This window comes from Oncorhynchus kisutch, linkage group LG5 (assembly GCF_002021735.2).
Source record: "Oncorhynchus kisutch isolate 150728-3 linkage group LG5, Okis_V2, whole genome shotgun sequence".
NCBI lineage: Eukaryota > Metazoa > Chordata > Actinopteri > Salmoniformes > Salmonidae > Oncorhynchus > Oncorhynchus kisutch.
Window position 1 is genome coordinate 14,793,981 of NC_034178.2, and position 18,165 is coordinate 14,812,145.

The 18,165-nt window shown below is 42.9% G+C and overlaps 2 protein-coding genes across 4 annotated transcripts; one reads left to right on the plus strand and one right to left on the minus strand.

Annotated features, from left to right (window-relative positions):
* Positions 1–273: 273 nt before the first annotated feature.
* LOC109890702 (tubulin beta-4B chain-like) lies at positions 274–3,848 on the plus strand. Its single transcript, XM_020482694.2, has 4 exons — positions 274–470; positions 777–885; positions 2,442–2,552; positions 2,647–3,848. The coding sequence occupies exons 1-4, from the start codon at positions 414–416 to the stop codon at positions 3,705–3,707; spliced, it is 1,338 nt and encodes a 445-aa protein (XP_020338283.1). The 5' UTR covers positions 274–413; the 3' UTR covers positions 3,708–3,848.
* Positions 3,750–16,775, minus strand: retreg2 (reticulophagy regulator family member 2). Of its 3 annotated transcripts, none has more exons than XM_020482688.2 (9): positions 16,394–16,775; positions 15,647–15,750; positions 15,390–15,420; positions 14,539–14,668; positions 13,951–14,035; positions 13,235–13,372; positions 9,936–10,024; positions 8,866–9,001; positions 3,750–6,843 (listed from the first exon to the last, which is right to left on the minus strand). In XM_020482688.2, exons 1-9 carry the CDS (start codon positions 16,639–16,641, stop codon positions 6,071–6,073), a joined length of 1,734 nt encoding a protein of 577 aa, XP_020338277.1. In that variant the 5' UTR covers positions 16,642–16,775; the 3' UTR covers positions 3,750–6,070. The 3 variants fall into 3 exon arrangements, with proteins under 3 accessions (XP_020338277.1, XP_031680421.1, XP_020338278.1); XM_031824561.1 differs by having other exon boundaries at positions 15,390–15,458; positions 16,394–16,666; XM_020482689.2 differs by lacking the exon at positions 16,394–16,775 and adding an exon at positions 15,968–16,377.
* Positions 16,776–18,165: the final 1,390 nt, after the last annotated feature.

Consider the following 18,165-nt stretch of genomic DNA (forward strand, 5'->3'; position numbering starts at 1 on the left):
TAGGTAAACACTGCATGCAATAAACATATATTTTAAATACAACATATTGTATATATCTATCCATCCACCGCTATCAACTGGCTGCATGTAAAAAATAAAAACATTTCGTTGACTGGCTGGCGGCCGCCTGTCTTTGCCTGTGCTAGGGTTATAAGGAAATGTTATATATATATTATACATACACACAAACCCAAGCATGTATTGCCTTGTATGATAATGACGTAATATTGATTTAGCCAATGGAATGCATGCAAAGACAAACTCCTCACGCGCGCTGAAGCTTTCTTTTCCCTCTCTTTCAACGGCTCGCTCGACTTTAGACGTTTAGAAAAAAGACGCGCAGTATACATTACCGTTATTGTCAGGTGTTTACAAGTGATCTTTATTCATTTACACGTCGACTCGATTTTAACATGAGGGAGATTGTTCATCTACAGGCCGGTCAATGTGGAAATCAGATCGGTGCCAAGGTAAGGGCACTTTTTTAATTTAAATGTATCGCAAACGCAGTTGCATTTTTTAAAGTAACTAACGTTAGCTTTCGTGAGCTAGCTTTGTGTCGCTAGCCTGCTCATAAATTAAGTCCAAACTAAAGTATTTGCGATTAGTTAGTTAGCAAGCTAACGCTAGATTTGGTTATCTGAAATGTGTGGTTGATATGAAGAGTAAATTCGTTCAATTGTCGATGGCTGCCTAAATTTAGCTTGCTAGCTATAATGCTATGAGTAACTTTTACCCGCTGACGTGCCACTAACCACTCCATCATACTTTTGCAGTTTTGGGAGGTTATCAGTGATGAGCATGGAATAGACCCAACTGGCACTTACCATGGAGATAGCGATCTGCAGCTTGAGAGAATCAATGTGTACTACAATGAGGCAACAGGTAACTCACTGGAAATTATCCTCTTATGTACATAGGTAGCTAGCTAAATTGTGACATTTTGATTAAATATAAAACATTAAGTTGCTAGTTGAAGTGATTTTAAAGTGTATTTACGCAGGTAGTAGTGTCAAGTATTCAAAAAATTATGCTGTGTTCTCTTTAACTAACTAACACTGTCACACTGTGTGATGTTAACAAATTAAAATATTGGTATCAACCTGTCCAGATTGTAGGATATGCTTCTGTTCTGTAGTCACATTCTGCAATTGGCTTGCAATCAACTGCAGCAGTTTATTTTATATTTTGATCTGGGCATGTGCCAGCAGCTCAAGCCTCTGTATATGCGCCAGTGAAGTGAGTTCAGAAAAACAAAGTATGCATCTCAGAAATAGTTTTCACATAAACCTTATGTCCAAACTCAGAATAATCTGAACTCAGAATAAAATGGGCCTGATTTCAGACCTTTCATGTAAAAAAAGATGAGGGAAATTGTTCTTGCACAGCATGTAGGCTGAATGTTTAAATGGAACTATTTATATTAATCTAATTATTCACAATAATACTCAATGCCAACCGTGTTCCTGTTGGTCAGTCACCAGGATCGGCTCATAACACCAGCCACACACACTACACGATATAGACCCCAAAATTCTGACACTGCTAGAACTTTGTCAGACCGTACGAAGCGGTACTTAAAATAGTGGAAGCCGTAGGAAGTGCAACTTTATCCATATCTCAATGTGTATTCGGTAGGGCACGCTTTGAAAAACTACAAACCTCAGATGTCCCATTTCCTGGTTGGATTTTTCTCAGGTTTTCACCTGCCATATGAGTTCTGTTATACTCACAGACATCATTCAAACATTTTTAGAAACTTCAGACTGTTTTCTATCCAATACTACTAATAATAAGCATATATTAGCATCTGGGACAGTAGGAGGCAGTTCACTCTGGGCACGGTATTCATCCAAAAGTGAAAATGCTGCCCCCTATCCCAAAAAGGTTAACCAGATTTAAGATAACCATAATATCGAAGTAAACTTGGAGTCACGCAACATGGTGTGTGGTCTCCGACTCAGAGAAACAATGCCGTTTTAGGCTACAGATGAGAACTTGATGCTCCTTTCCAATAAAGAGGGTCTAATTCTGGTGACTTGATGCTTGACTGCTGTTTGACAAATACAAATATTCTCACTCTTATCCATAAATCTCATCATGTAGACTAGCCTACCCACACTGTATCTGCAAGCTGTTGGCTAGAGTGCATGTACAAAGACCAGAGTAGGAGAACATTTGCTATTTAATGCAACAGTTTGACTAAACTACTGGTAGAGTTGAAAATGCGATTTTTTTGTATATGAAAACTTAAGTGAAAAAGTAAACGTTTTTGTGCGCTGTTATCGCACTGATTTTTATCCTCAACAAGTCAGTTTGGTGAAAATGTACCACTGGTGGGTAAACGTGCATATTTTCTTAATGCAGATTTTACAATATTTGCATGGAAATCTGTCACAAATTAGCTACTGACCCATAATGTGTATGTTCATTTATTTCAGGTGGCAAGTATGTTCCTCGTGCCATTCTAGTTGATCTGGAGCCTGGCACGATGGACTCTGTCCGCTCGGGACCATTTGGCCAAATATTCAGACCGGACAACTTTGTCTTTGGTGAGCAAATGCTTTGAAATTGCAAATTAATTTCACATTACCATAGTAATATGCCTAGCCTACATCTCATTGCGTTACTTGTTGTTGTTTAAAGGACAGAGTGGTGCAGGTAACAACTGGGCAAAGGGACATTACACTGAGGGAGCAGAGCTGGTAGACTCTGTCCTGGATGTGGTGAGAAAGGAAGCTGAGAGCTGTGACTGTCTTCAGGGTTTCCAGCTCACCCACTCCCTTGGAGGCGGCACGGGCTCTGGCATGGGTACCCTGTTGATTAGCAAGATCCGGGAGGAGTACCCTGACCGCATCATGAACACCTTCAGTGTGGTGCCCTCTCCCAAAGTGTCAGACACCGTGGTGGAGCCCTACAATGCCACCCTGTCTGTGCATCAGCTCGTGGAGAACACTGATGAGACTTATTGCATTGACAACGAGGCCTTGTACGACATCTGCTTTCGCACCCTGAAGCTGACGACTCCCACTTACGGGGACCTCAACCACCTGGTATCAGCCACCATGAGTGGTGTCACCACCTGCCTGCGCTTCCCCGGCCAGCTCAACGCCGACCTACGTAAGCTAGCTGTCAACATGGTCCCATTCCCCCGCCTGCATTTCTTCATGCCAGGCTTTGCCCCCCTCACCAGCAGGGGTAGCCAGCAGTACAGAGCACTGACAGTGCCCGAACTCACCCAGCAGATGTTCGATGCCAAGAACATGATGGCCGCTTGCGACCCCCGCCATGGCCGTTACCTCACCGTGGCCGCCATCTTCCGTGGCCGCATGTCCATGAAGGAGGTGGACGAGCAGATGCTGAACGTGCAGAACAAGAACAGCAGCTACTTCGTCGAATGGATCCCCAACAATGTCAAGACCGCAGTCTGCGACATCCCACCCCGCGGACTCAAGATGGCCGCTACCTTCATTGGGAACAGCACGGCCATTCAGGAGCTGTTTAAGCGCATCTCTGAGCAGTTCACAGCCATGTTCCGCCGCAAGGCCTTCCTGCACTGGTACACCGGAGAGGGCATGGACGAGATGGAGTTCACCGAGGCCGAGAGCAACATGAACGACCTGGTGTCTGAGTACCAGCAGTACCAGGATGCCACCGCCGAGGAGGAGGGCGAGTTTGAAGAGGAGGGAGAGGAGGATATGGGTTAGATGGATAAAAGGGATTTAAATCAATTTCAACTGCATTCCATCCCTTGTTTCAGTTCGTTCTTTTATTCTCTTTCATTGCACAAAGAGCTACTGTCAGTGTTTAACCTCTTGTAATTGCAATAAATCTTATCATTTTCAAAACTTGTTTGTGTTATTTTGTAGATGTAAAATATCAAATTGATGAGTAGTTTCTGAAAAACAGGAGACAAGATACATTTCTTTACAATAGTACATTTCTTGTTAAGTGCCTTTATAGATCAAGAAGCAGTAAAAGCATAAGCAAACATTTCTATAACACATTTGTTAATGTCTTTTTATAGTTGGTTACAGTGGGATTATAGTAAAACAAATGACCTTTTAAATGAAATCACACTAAATTGCCTCATTGGCAATTTAGCGTTCTAGAAATTCTATTTAAGCTGCAACATAGAAATTGCATGCTTGCTACAAGTCCAAGATCTTACTCCCTCCAAGTTGCATTTTTTAATACTTGGTTTTCACATGCAATGTTAAATTGCTCTCATTGAGGGAAACCTTTTACAGAAGTGCTTGGAAGGCATTGGCCAGGAAAAAGGTTGGTCTATATTACAATACAGTGCACAGGGACAACTTGGGTTGGGGAACTTTAGGCTAGACATTGGTGGATGCCATTTTCTACCTCACTAATATGTAGATGCAAATTAATGTTTCTATGTGCAACGGTATCTGCCATTGCGCAAACTAAAGTACATCCCACTCCTGAGATTCAGATCAGATAGGCACACTCGCAATAAAGCTGTCCTAGTTAAGTTGGTTGAGCTGAATTCCCACAAGTAACCAATTTATGAAATGAAGAATTCCCATAATTGTTACATAGGACCTATGTAACATACCTTTTTGACAGATAATGCAATGCATGTATTCCTATTACTTTCAATCATTTGTCATAGCGAATGGCAGTTGTATGTGGGATTGCCATGACAAAACCTGCATTATGAACCTTCAGATGTTGGGTACCTAGTCTCTAGACAGACTGGTTGCCTCCCACAGTGTTACAAATGTTTTGCCCTAGGTCTGGGATTTCCAAGAGTATTAAGTACCCAGAACATTTGCAAGTTGTACACATATTAAGCAATTGGTGGTGGTGGTGAAGTAGCACTTGCATTCGTTTTCAACCATTACAGAATAAAACTAACAAAATACAGACCTTTGAGATGTTGACAATGAGCAATTGAAAAGGTTGTCAGCATACCACAGTAAGTATGTTTTGTATGGGTAAAGATTATTTTACCATCACCTGGTTTGGGGATAAAATAAAAAATACACACTAAAATTCAAAGATCTATTGTAAATTATTGTTTGAGATTTCACAATTTCTCTGAGTGTGGAACTTGAGGGGCTTGCTGGTCATTAAATTGCCCTCAATAAAACTCCCAAACATACGTATTTGTGCCTACAATGTCCAATACACTCAAAATGTCATTTTAATAGACAGTTAAAATAGATGGCATAACTCCTTTGTGTATGGCTAATAACTACAGTACTACGTTTTGTTTGGGAGATTTCACAATTGAGTGCTGAACTTACTTGAGGGGTTGCTGGTTAATAAACTACCTTCAATGAAACTCCCAAATGTACGTATTTCTGCCTACATTCGCTAACGATCTAAATCCAATGCAGATTGTAGAATCAACTTGGGTTACTGACCATAGAGAATCTTTATTACTTTCAAATTCCCATATGACGACAATAGATTTCCATTAAACTGACCATTAAATAAAAATAATTTATCATATATATTAATGTAATCAAAACAAAAACCTTTTCTTTCTCTCAAAGAATCCATCTACATATAATCTGTTAATAATTTCCTTCAAGAAGGGTGGCTGTGGATCTGGACCCATTGCAGATTGTGCTGTAATGTACCCAACTCCATTTGGCATTACAAGATACAGCAGAAACAAATCTGGGACGAGGTTCCACCAAACCCTTCTCCTGCCACCCAAACATATTACTAGTAGCTCCCAAATCTCAGATGGCTTGTTCCCTTGGTTAAAAGCAATAAAAGCCTGTCAAACACAGGTACCATCAAGCCCAAGCCTCAAGAAACAAGTTTAATCCCAAATGGTACCCTATTCCAGCTATAGTGCACAACTTTTGACCAGAGACCTATGGGCCCTGGTAAAAAGTAGGGCACTATAAAGGGAATAGAGTGCCATTTGGACTCAACCACAGTGATCGTGTGGAGGCAGAATTAACCACAGTGATCTCAATCACTAACCAACTGCCACTAACAACAGACACTTTGATAAGTGTACATATATATCTGTATAATGTATATCTACGTAAAACAAAACAGTAGGGTATGAGCGGTGATGAGGACGCTAGAAGGATTCCGGTTGGTGCGTCGGAGATGGGTGTGTGTCTGCGGGAGAGGCCACTCCCACTACCCCCTGTCCATCAGGACTGAGAAGACCCAGCAGACCCTCGTCCATCTGCTCCAGTTCACTTTGGTCCAGAAGCTCAAAGTCCTCGTCCTCAGTCGGTACAAACATGTCGTCCGGCATCTCCTCGGCACTCCTCTCAGACTCTGCAGCGACCACATCCTGGTCCTTTTCTGCCTCGGCGACAGGGGCGGGGGGGCTTTCCAGGGCGCTGGGGGGCATGTCGGTGGGCAGGAAATCTGCGATGGATGGGCCCTTACTTTCCTCGGTGGAGCGTAGCAGGGCCGACAGTGTGTTCTGTACCACGGTGGAGATTGCAGTGTTCACGATCTCCTCACTCAGGGCTTCCAGTGATGGCCTTGGGGCCTGGGATTCCCCTTCCCCCCCATGCACCACCACCTCCGCTCTCCCAGCACCCAGCGGTGGTCCCTGGTCCCCACCTGGCGGCCGTCCATGTCCGTTGAAGTGTGTGTTGACAAAGTGGAGCGGGGAGGCCAGGTGCTGGATGAGGAGGCTGGCGGGGCTCATGGGCTCCCCCTCCGAGGGCTCTCTTCCCCCAGCCGCGGCCCCGTCCCCTTGGCCCTGACCGGCGCCACGCAATGGGAAGTGGAGGAGGCTGTGCTCGATGGGGAACTCGTCAATCGAGGGGAATTCAGGTAGGTCCCTTAGGAAGGCCTCCTCTGGGTCACTGTGCACACTCTGCTGGTCCAGGTCTAAACAGTCACAGGAGAGAGAGGATGGGGTTAAAGGTAGTCAGCAATGCATGAAGTAAATCGCAATATTGGGTTGACTTCTAAGAATGTGAATCGCAAGGCTGAACTTCTGCCGTTTTGGTCCAGCAGCTGTCACATTGCAGCAGCTTGAAGCTCGCCTGCACATGGCAAGATATTTTTTGCGAGTGAATACCTACAATATCCTGCTTGTGGTAACGCCATGTCGCTGAGTAGCCGTTTAATATGCAGTGAAAATGTCATTCTGATATATAGTGAATGAGGAAGGAGTCAACAGCATACAGTTGAAGTCTGAAGTTAACATACACCTTCGCCAAATGCATTTAAACTCAGTTCTTCACAATTCCTGACATTTAATCCTAGTAAAAAAATCCCTGTTTTAGGTCAGTTAGGATCACCACTGCATTTTAAGAATGTGAAACGTCAGAATAATAGTAGAGAAAATGATTTACATTCAATTAGTATTTAGTAGCATTGCCTTTAAATTGTTTGACTTGGGTCAAACGTTCTGGGTAGCCTTCCACAAGCTTCCCACAATAAATTGGGTGAATTTTGGCCCATTCCTCCTGACAGAGCTGGTGTAACTGAGTCAGGTTTGTAGGCCTCCTTGCTCGCACACACTTTTTCCAGTTCTGCCCAAATAAATTCTATAGGATTGAGGTCAGGGCTTTGCGATGGCCACTCCAATACCTTGACTTTGTTGTCCTTAAGCCATTTTGCCACAACTTTGGAAGTATGCTTGGGGTCCTTGTCCATTTGGAAGACCCAAGCTTTAACTTCCTGACTGATGTCTTGAAATGTTGCTTCAATATATCCACATAATTTTCCATCCTCATGAAGCCATCTATTTTGTGAAGGGCACCAGTCCCTCCTGCAGCAACGCACCCCCACAACATGATGCTGCAAATCCCCGTGCTTAGAGGCACTGAGTTTGAAGGTAGGCCTTGAAATACATCCACAGGTACACCACCTCCAATTGACTCAAATTATGTCAATTAGCCTATCAGAAGCTTCTAAAGCCATGACATAATCCAAGCTGTTTAAAGGCACAGTCAATTTAGTGAATGTAAACTTCTGACCCACTGGAATTGTGATACAGTGAAATAATCTGTCTGTAAACAATTGTTGGAAAAATTACTTGTGTCATGCACAAAGTAGATGTCCTAACCGACTTGCCAAAACTATAGTTGGTTAACAAGAAATTTGTGGAGTGGTTGAAAAACGAGTTTTAATGACCTAAGTGTATGTAAACTTCCGACTTCAACTGCATGTCTAACATCGGGTTATATGCTAGGGACGGGCATTTGAAATGGCTTCACGATTAGAATAATATATATTTTTCAGATAGTCTAAATACATGTTTTAAAGAGTATTCTTTTTTAAACTTCAATGGAGACCTGCTTGCGTAACTTGAGAGCCGGTGCACTGCGCTCTGCTTGGACGGGTGGGGGAGGGGCGATAGGGGAGCAGGGGCCGGTGTGTGTGACAGTCTGTGTGTGGGGCATGGAGGAGGGAGAGAGAAAGTTGGCAAACCGACTCAAGCTAGTTAGACACACTTGTTGCTGCCATAGGTTATCTATCATACCATCTGTTAGTGTCCGTCTTGACTGCATCTAATCTTTGTAAAGAAACTAGCTACAGTAGCCAGCTAAATTAGCCAGCTAACTAGCTAAAGTAGCAAGGCTTATTGAGGAATCCTTGTGTACAACAACTCCATTCATATGAAACAACAGCCTACCAGTTGGTTGATCATTGTAGCCCAATTCCATTTAGCATTGAATAGAAATCTCCCACTTCACTTGCTATACACATGGAGCCTCTGACTGTGGTGCAGCTTTGATTGACCGACAATAACAACACGCTAGGCGAGCATTTGTTTTAAATGGGGCAAAACATTTTTGCTTCGGTTTGCACTAATGAACACACACCATTCCTTTTCTTTTGAATCCAAGTTGCACAGGACAGATACTTTGGAGGAAGGGCCTGCTGTGCTTGGGTACCTACCTTCACAGACGTCTGTGAGCTGTGGGGTGGTAGCTCTGGATACGGAAAACCCCCCACTCTCCAAAATGGATGCTTCCTCGTCAGACAGCTCCGAGTCAGTGATGGCCATTGCCAGGGCGGTGGTCTTTGCATCCACCTGACCAATGACATCACCATTGTTTTTTAGTGAAAAGCTCTCAACAGAACCCATTCTAGAGCCCAATCAGGTTATTACAAAGTCAAGCTATAATATTTTCTTATCCTCTCAATTGTGAGGAAATGTCAACAATCAAACATGAATTAAACCACATTCTGTAAAAAACTCAAACAAATATTTTGCCTTTCATTGAGAGGAATATCTTGGTTGAGTATAAATAATCTCTCATTCCTCCTGAAGTGTGCACTTGTTCTATTCCAGACATATTTAAAAGCATTAGATTTATAGGCATGGGCTAGAGGGAGTTTCCATTAACGTTAATTTCCTTTCAAATCCATAAGGGGAAGTGAACATGTGTATATTGCTAGGGAAAAAGGAAAGATTATTGGGATGCAACACTTGTCTAATTTTGAATCAGCCAAACCATTGAATCAGCAAAATTATTTGACAAGTCTCATGGAATGTAGGCTGCTAATGTAGGTTGAATGATAGAACAGCTATTTCCATGTTAAAATGTTATGGGATGCATTTTCTCCATTGTTTTCGGTGGTAGGCCACTCTGGTAAGACTATATTATGCTAGAATAGCCATAGTAGTGTACTTGGCCACTGTTAAAAAAAACTAACTTAAAGCGGGTACAGCCTCAGTGTTCACAGTAAATGCGCACTGGAAGTTGCACAGAATTTTCACAACATTCAAGTTTGCGCTCAGCAGACCTGAAATTTGCTCAGTGACAACATTTGAGGGAACATTGACCCCCCCCAACACTAATTCTAACCGTAGCCCCCTAGAAATAGCCTTTCTCCCTTGTGGGGGCTGACAAAATGTCCCCAGTTGATCCAATTTTTGTTCTGGTACTCACAAGTATAGGTAAATATGTCCATACAAACAACACATGATCCTTGTGCGAGATGGCAGACGGCGTGGTGCTTACCAGTGGGGCAAAGCAGGATAGCTCCTCCTCGCTCTCGCTCTCTGTCTCAGCCCTGGGCTCATCCCCTTCCTCCACCTCCTTCTTCACCTCTGCAACACACACACACACAGTTTAAAGGGTAACTGCAGGATCCAAGAAGTTGAATTTAAGACTTAAGACATTTAAAATGTCACTTGGCGTACAATTTAATACAAATTGAGGTCTGCGCGCGCCACACCAGCTAATATTCTTCTCCAGAAATGAGCCCATGTTGGCAACAGTCGTATTTTTAGGGCTGTCTCTTTCAAAGGTGGCTCATTATCAGGCAGGTGTGCTCTTTCAGCAACAAGCCTGACGAATGTAGTAGTTTAGTGGCTACTGGCTAGACGAGATGGCTGAAGCATGGGGTTTCCCATCTGCATTTGTTAGGCTACCCCAATGGGCTAATCATTAACTAAGTCTCCAGAATTTTGGCTTCGATTTCAACACCAGCTTAGTATATTGATACTCAATACCATAATGATTCAAAAAATGCCTTACAAAAGGTCAAATATACAGCACTGTTACTATATAAAACACATGGTCAACCAGAGAAAGGCCACTGGGCGTGCAGGCTTTTGAGCCAGCACTGTTCAAACACACCCGAGTCAGCTTAACAAGGTTGCTTTGTAGAATCTGGTTTGTTAGAGTGGGGCTGGGACAAATGTCTAGACACACAGTAGCTCTTCTGGAGGTATTATGCTATAACAGACTACAACCAAAAAGGTGAAGAAAATAACTCCCTCGTGAAATGAATCAGGTATCAAATGGTTTGAGCTAAGGTACAGTGCCTTGCGAAAGTATTCGGCCCCCTTGAACTTTGCGACCTTTTGTCACATTTCAGGCTTCAAACAAAGATATAAAACTGTATTTTTTTGTGAAGAATCAACAACAAGTGGGACACAATCATGAAGTGGAACGACATTTATTGGATATTTCAAACTTTTAAGAAATCAAAAACTGAAAAATTGGACGTGCAAAATTATTCAGCCCCTTTACTTTCAGTGCAGCAAACTCTCTCCAGAAGTTCAGTGAGGATCTCTGAATGATCCAATGTTGACCTAAATGACTAATGATGATAAATACATTCCACCTGTGTGTATTCAAGTCTCCGTAAAAAATGCACCTGCACTGTGATAGTCTCAGAGCTCCGTTAAAAGCGCAGAGAGCATCATGAAGAACAAGGAACACACCAGGCAGGTCCGAGATACTGCTGTGAAGAAGTTTAAAGCCGGATTTGGATACAAAAAGATTTCCCAAGCTTTAAACATCCCAAGGAGCACTGTGCAAGCGATAATATTGAAATGGAAGGAGTATCAGACCACTGCAAATCTACCAAGACCTGGCCGTCCCTCTAAACTTTCAGCTCATACAATGAGAAGACTGATCAGAGATGCAGCCAAGAGGCCCATGATCACTCTGGATGAACTGCAGAGATCTACAGCTGAGGTGGGAGACTCTGTCCATAGGACAACAATCAGTCGTATATTGCACAAATCTGGCCTTTATGGAAGAGTGGCAAGAAGAAAGCCATTTCTTAAATATATCCATAAAAAGTGTCGTTTAAAGTTTGCCACAAGCCACCTGGGAGACACACCAAACATGTGGAAGAAGGTGCTCTGGTCAGATGAAACCAAAATGGAACTTTTTGGCAACAATGCAAAACGTTATGTTTGGCGTAAAAGCAACACAGCTCATCACCCTGAACACCCTATCCCCACTGTCAAACATGGTGGTGGCAGCATCATGGTTTGGGCCTGCTTTTCTTCAGCAGGGACAGGGAAGATGGTTAAAATTGATGGGAAGATGGATGGAGCCAAATACAGGACCATTCTGGAAGAAAACCTGATGGAGTCTGCAAAAGACCCGAGACTGGGACGGAGATTTGTCTTCCAACAAGACAATGATCCAAAACATTAAGCAAAATCTACAATGGAATGGTTCAAAAATAAACATATCCAGGTGTTAGAATGGCCAAGTCAAAGTCCAGACCTGAATCCAATCGAGAATCTGTGGAAAGAACTGAAAACTGCTGTTCACAAATGCTCTCCATCCAACCCAACCTCACTGAGCTCGAGCTGTTTTGCAAGGAGGAATGGGAAAACATTTCAGTCTCTCGATGTGCAAAACTGATAGAGACATACCTCAAGCGACTTACAGCTGTAATCGCAGCAAAAGGTGGCGCTACAAAGTATTAACTTAAGGGGGCTGAATAATTTTACAAGCCCAATTTTTCAGTTTTTGATTTGTTAAAAAAGTTTGAAATATCCAATAAATGTCGTTCCACTTCATGATTGTGTCCCACTTGTTGTTGATTCTTCACAAAAAAATACAGTTTTATATCTTTATGTTCGAAGACTGAAATGTGGCAAAAGGTCGCAAAGTTCAAGGGGGCCGAATACTTTCGCAAGGCACTGTATATATATATTTTTTAAATAAAAAAAATAAAAAATCAGCAGGACTGTTGTGTAGCCTAATCACCGAAATTACAAACATAAGCAAAATTGCTTCGGTACAAGGAGGGCGTCTGTAATTTTCGGTTTATCGTCCCAGCTCTAGTTAGTGTTGTCTATCAAATGGCATAGGCTACCTTGCGCTCTCTGGCAACGACACGACTCACGGAGGCGAACTTGTGGATAGGTCTTGAAAGAGTATTATTTGAAGTTAAATTGTGTTTGTTTTTCCCGCGGTGGCAACAATGAAGCAGCTGCACAATATAACGGAAACACTGTAGTCATCTCTGTTGCATTTCTTAAAGTCCTTTGAAAGCACAATTTAAGACCTTTTAGGATCCGTGGAAACCCCAAATCCTTACATGTCTGAAAATAAATTTGCTCCAGCTGCCACACTAGTGGCACAAACCGGGAGGAGAACGGGTTCTGAGAATAGGAAATATATTTATTAATGTCACTGATGGAGTTCTGAGGTTTAGAGGGTCTACACCAGAAGCTAAGGGTTATAGGAGGAAGGTATACAATTAAGCTTGGAATGTGTTGAGTGCAGGGATCGATTACACATCCTACAGATGTGTAGGAGGAGACTCTGCCTATGAGGATTGGTTAAATATCAGTGCAATGTTTGTGTCTGAATGCAGCTATATTGACCCTCTGGGCAGAATAAACTTGGTTAAGCTTTCATCATGGATGTTGAGTGTTTTACTCTGGGAATTAGAGTCTAACACCAGGCAACCCTGACGTTCAGTGTTCACAGCCAGAGAGGGGACCTGGTGACGTGAATGGCGGAGGGCACACACACACCAAACACACACAATGTAAACTCACTCCTCTTATCGTGCTTGTGGTGCTGCGTGTCTCCCTTCATACTGTAGTCCAGTTTCATCAGGATGGGCTCCAGGCCCGTGTACATCCGCTGGATCAGCTCGTGGTACACCACCAGAGGCCACACCAACACACTCAGCGCTGTGCACAGGACAAAAAAAAACAACCCTAACGTGGCACTTCAATGGCTTTTGACTCACCATGACAAGCGCAGCATCCGAAATGGCACCCTTTTGCCTACATAGTGCACTACGTTTGATCAGAGCCCATAGCGTTCTGGTAAAAAGTAGTGCACTATATAGGGAATAGGGTGCCATTTGGAATGCACTCAATCTTCAGTGTAAACCAGAGAAAGGGATATATTCAGGGTCGTATTCATTAGTGAACACCGTAGCAAAACATTTTGCAACGGAAACGATTTACTCCAAACGCTACAACGTTGCAAATGTCTGGCTACTGGGTGCACTATTGACTACGACCCTGGAATACTGAGCTTCACAAATGGCCAAATCACAATACATTTCTAGGTTGGGGAATGGCAACACTATAAATGGTGGTATGAAGGTTGCATTTAGAAGTTATTGGCAATAACTTTGGTTGGCAATTGTTATGCAGTAGCACTGCTTTTCTTACAGACAACCACACCCATTGGCATACTGGTTGGTTGGTTGCCTTTGTGAAAAACAAGGGAAAATGATTGACAACGCAAGGCAGCTCACCGATGATATAGGATATCATGATTCCTGGTACGTAGTGTCCCACCACAGCGAGCACAGAACAACCAGAGCACATCATGGCACAGAACTGGAGGGAGAAAAGAGACGCAGTGCCATTAAACCTGCAAGTTGGCTGAAACTAGTGTAGGGGAGGGACGACTACTTCAGCATCAGCAAATACCTCTTCAGATCAGAGGAGGATGGTGGGAGGAGCTATAGGGGGAGGCTCGTTATAATGGCCGGAATGGGATTCATGCAACGGTATAACATATGGAAATCACGTTTTACTACGTTCCATAAATTCCATTCCAGCCATTAATGAACTCGTCCTCCTACAGCTCCTCCCACCAGCCTTAACTCCTTCAGATATACAAAAAAATATATGCAACTCAAGCAATTTAATGTTTTGATAAACCATGAGAGGCACTCACACAACAATATGGTAATTTAGCCATTGCTTTAATACACATCAACCTACAGATGCCAAATGACACAATCAGCATATGTGGCCAACGTGGGAATCGAACCCACAACCTCGATGTTGGAGGCAATGAGCTCTAACCCACTGTGCCGCCATCAAACCCAACATACCTTTCCGTGGTTCTGCCTTTTGTATTGCAGCATCTCCTGGACGTAGAGGCAGCAGTAGAGGTAGCTCTCCACCAGGTGGTGGCTGAGCTCTGGAATGCTGAGGAGCCGGGGTTGCACACTCATGGCCTCTCTGCAGTCAGAGAAAGAGACCGTAGGATGAACAAATGAACACAAGCAGTACAAAGCCAGACCTAAAAAGCTTCAAGCTTCTCAGAGTAGGAGTGCTTGTAATAGATAGGGTGAGCCTGATCCTAGATCAGCTCTTCTACTACTCTTTATAAATATGTGCCCTGGTGCTATTGACAGGTACAGAGCACCAAACAAGTAGGGAAAACACCTGAATAATCACATGAGTCACTATAACAGTAAAGTGCTTGAAGGTGTTATAAGAGCAGGGTGGAGTAGGATGTGTTTAAAGGCCCAGTGCAGTCAAAAATCATGAGGTTGGAATAATACTGTGAAATTGTACAAATGATGATAATGCCCTTTTAGTGTAAGAGCCGTTTGAAAAGACTGCCTGAAATTTCTGCCTATTTTGGTGGGGTGGAGTTTTGGCCTTCAATGGTGACATCTCCATGCAGTAAATGAATGAATACACCAATAAGAAAGAGTTCCAAACCTCTCTGCCAACAACAACTAATGTTACATTTCCCCTCCCCACTCAGACCACTCCCAGACAGTCCTAGCTACATTTTTGTTGATTAATTGCTCTTTGCTAAAAAGACATGTTTATTTTCGTACTATTTCAAATGTAAAACAATCACATTAAGGTACTTAATTGTTACCCAGAAATGATTTGACACAGATTAAAAACAGCTGCATTGGACCTTTAACTGAGTCAAGAGGTGTACCTTTCCAGTGGGTTGGCCTCAGGATACTGAACTGTAGCGGAGAGAGTAGACAGGAGAGATTTTTTCCATCTAAGTCCAACATCATCAACAATACATTTTAGACTTCATAGAATAGCCCTGGGAATCAAAGTCATCAGAACAATGACATGTAAAATCTAATCTAAATCCACAACATTTCAGACTTCACACTGACCCCAGAGTCAGGGGTGGGTGTTGCAAGAGTAATGCATGCATGCACCTACTATGAACTTACTTACCGGTTGTAAGAGGTAATTTATGCTTCCATCTCTCCAGCTGCATGAGCCCTAGAATGGAAAGACTCAGGAGGAAGAGAGGACGCAGGGACGTCGAAGACAGAAGCCTGTAAAACACACATGAAAACAACCCATGCCATTTTAAAATGTTCCTAGCTATTTGCTAACGTTAAGTAGCTAGCTAGCCACAGGAGTGAATAGACTGTCAGCTAGCCCTCTGTCCTGGTTCAGGACAATACATGAAACAGAACTGTCAACTTGGCCACGTTCAGTTGTCAAACGTTGCAGATATAAATTACAGCCATCATGATTCCTTGGTCTTACATGTCGGAGAGGAATGTTTGTTCTACATTTACACATTTCTATCCGAACGCTCCAAAACGTCTTGTTAGCAAGGTAGCTAGATTAGACCGCTGTCAACTAGGTACTGTTATTTCAAAGATAGCGAACTTGTAGCTAATGTACGGTATTTGGCTAAACGTTATTCATTTAATTGATACTAGCAGGGTACATTTTGGCATGCCAAACTACCAACTGACAGCATTAAATAGCTAATTAGGCAGCGAGCTAGTGTCGCTGTCGTCCGAGGGATTATCGAGGTCTCGCTGTCATTCAATCTAGCGACACTTCAGCAAGTAGCTAGCTGGCGTTACTACCACCAAGCTAAAACAGTCGCGACAGTGCATCTTCCCATTCCAGGGCAACATCACCGATGACATGAGTGATTCTTACTAATGATTTTAGCATTACCAGAACAAGGTGTTCAGCGTGAGCGCAACAAAGATGCTGTAGAGCGGCCTTTCCCAAACAAGCAGCCTCTGCACCCATAACAGCAACGGCTCATATTGCGATAGCCAGCCTTGGAGACGCTCTCGCAGTTGCACAAGCTCAGGGTTCTCGTCCCCACATACTGGCTCTGATCCTCCGGCAGGGAACAGGTCCTCGAGGACGGCAGAGGAAGAAACCGAGGGGCGTCTAGCCTCCTCTCCACTCGCCATTTTTCCCCCCCACTTTGTTATGTTGTTTTGGTGATCACGGGGTATGGATAGGCGGATAGATCCACGCAGGCCCGTCACTGTTAACCAAAAAAAAAAGTAGGACCCCGATGTTACTGCTCGTCACTACTTACCACAGCCACAAAGTCAGAAACCAGGCCCATTTCTACTATCGCTCTTCTTCAAATGTGATTTTAAACTTAACCCCAACCACCCTGGTAATCTTATGCCTAACCTTAATTTAAGACCAAAACGAAAAATGTGTTTTTCATTCATTCTTACTATGCAGCCATTTTTGACTTTGTAGCTATGCTATCTAGTGGACACACAGTTTACAGGCTCAGCATGTCACGTGCTTCCTTGTTTACTACCCTCTTGGTTTCGCGAAAACAATAGCTATTTACTGACATCTGCTGGATAAATTGGATACTGCTATCCACTGTTTCATAAAATACAATTTATATTTCTTTCTCCACTTCTTACCCTGAAAAGCTTACATAAAACAGTGAAATCCATTGTGCAAGTCCATTATAAAAAAACAAGTAAAATTGATTAGAACATGTTTAATAAAGCACATATTCAGCGCAACACAAACTTACATCATCAATTTGATAAAAATGCAACTAAGGACAATTGTGTTTTATTGAACTCAACTGATACAGTTGATTGTTGCAGATTATGTTTCTCTCCACAGCAGTACGATGACATTTTGAAAACGGTCTCCCTTTTCATCCACTTCACATTGTTCTCTAGTGATCTCAGTTTGATTTGCTTGAAATCTCTGGAAAAGAAAAAAACAACAGTGGAGATTATATATATATTATTAGAATGATTATAACCAAAGCATATGATTAAAAAAAGGTTGTGTGCATTATATCAGCATAAATGTAGATAATACGCTCCATACAGATCCTTGCCATAGACACAAACCAATCTGAGAGATGCAAATGTACAACACGGTTGCATCCCAAATGGCACCCTATTACCTATAGGTGCACTACTGACCTGAGATAGACTAGAGTCCTGTCCAGGGGATGTACTTGTCTATCAAGCTGCCTCACACTACAGAAACAGGAGATAGGCTCGTGCTCCTATGAGCCGTTCCGGCTTGCACAAGCCAAGATATTTTTTTTAAACTTTTCAACCTGAGCCCTATGGACAATGGTCAAAAGTAGTACACTACACTAGACGGGATAGGGTGCCATTTGGCACGCAGTTCAAATTGGATATCATCACATCTTTATGCAGATACATCACCACATTCCTCTAGTGCCATACTGTAACTTTAAGCTACAGCTAGTCCATAGAATGTCAACCACAAAGGCTTGGAATCTTCAAGATTCCACTCCTTCTGAACATCATTGGATTTATCCTTCACCCCATGCATCAGGCAAGCAGGGAACGATAGGTCAGAGGTCATCATCACCCTTTCTGTGTGTGCATGTGTGTGTGTGTGTGTGCATGTGCGTGTGTGCCCACTTGCATGTTGGTGCTTCGGGGTTGATACGTGGCTGAAGCTCAGAGAAA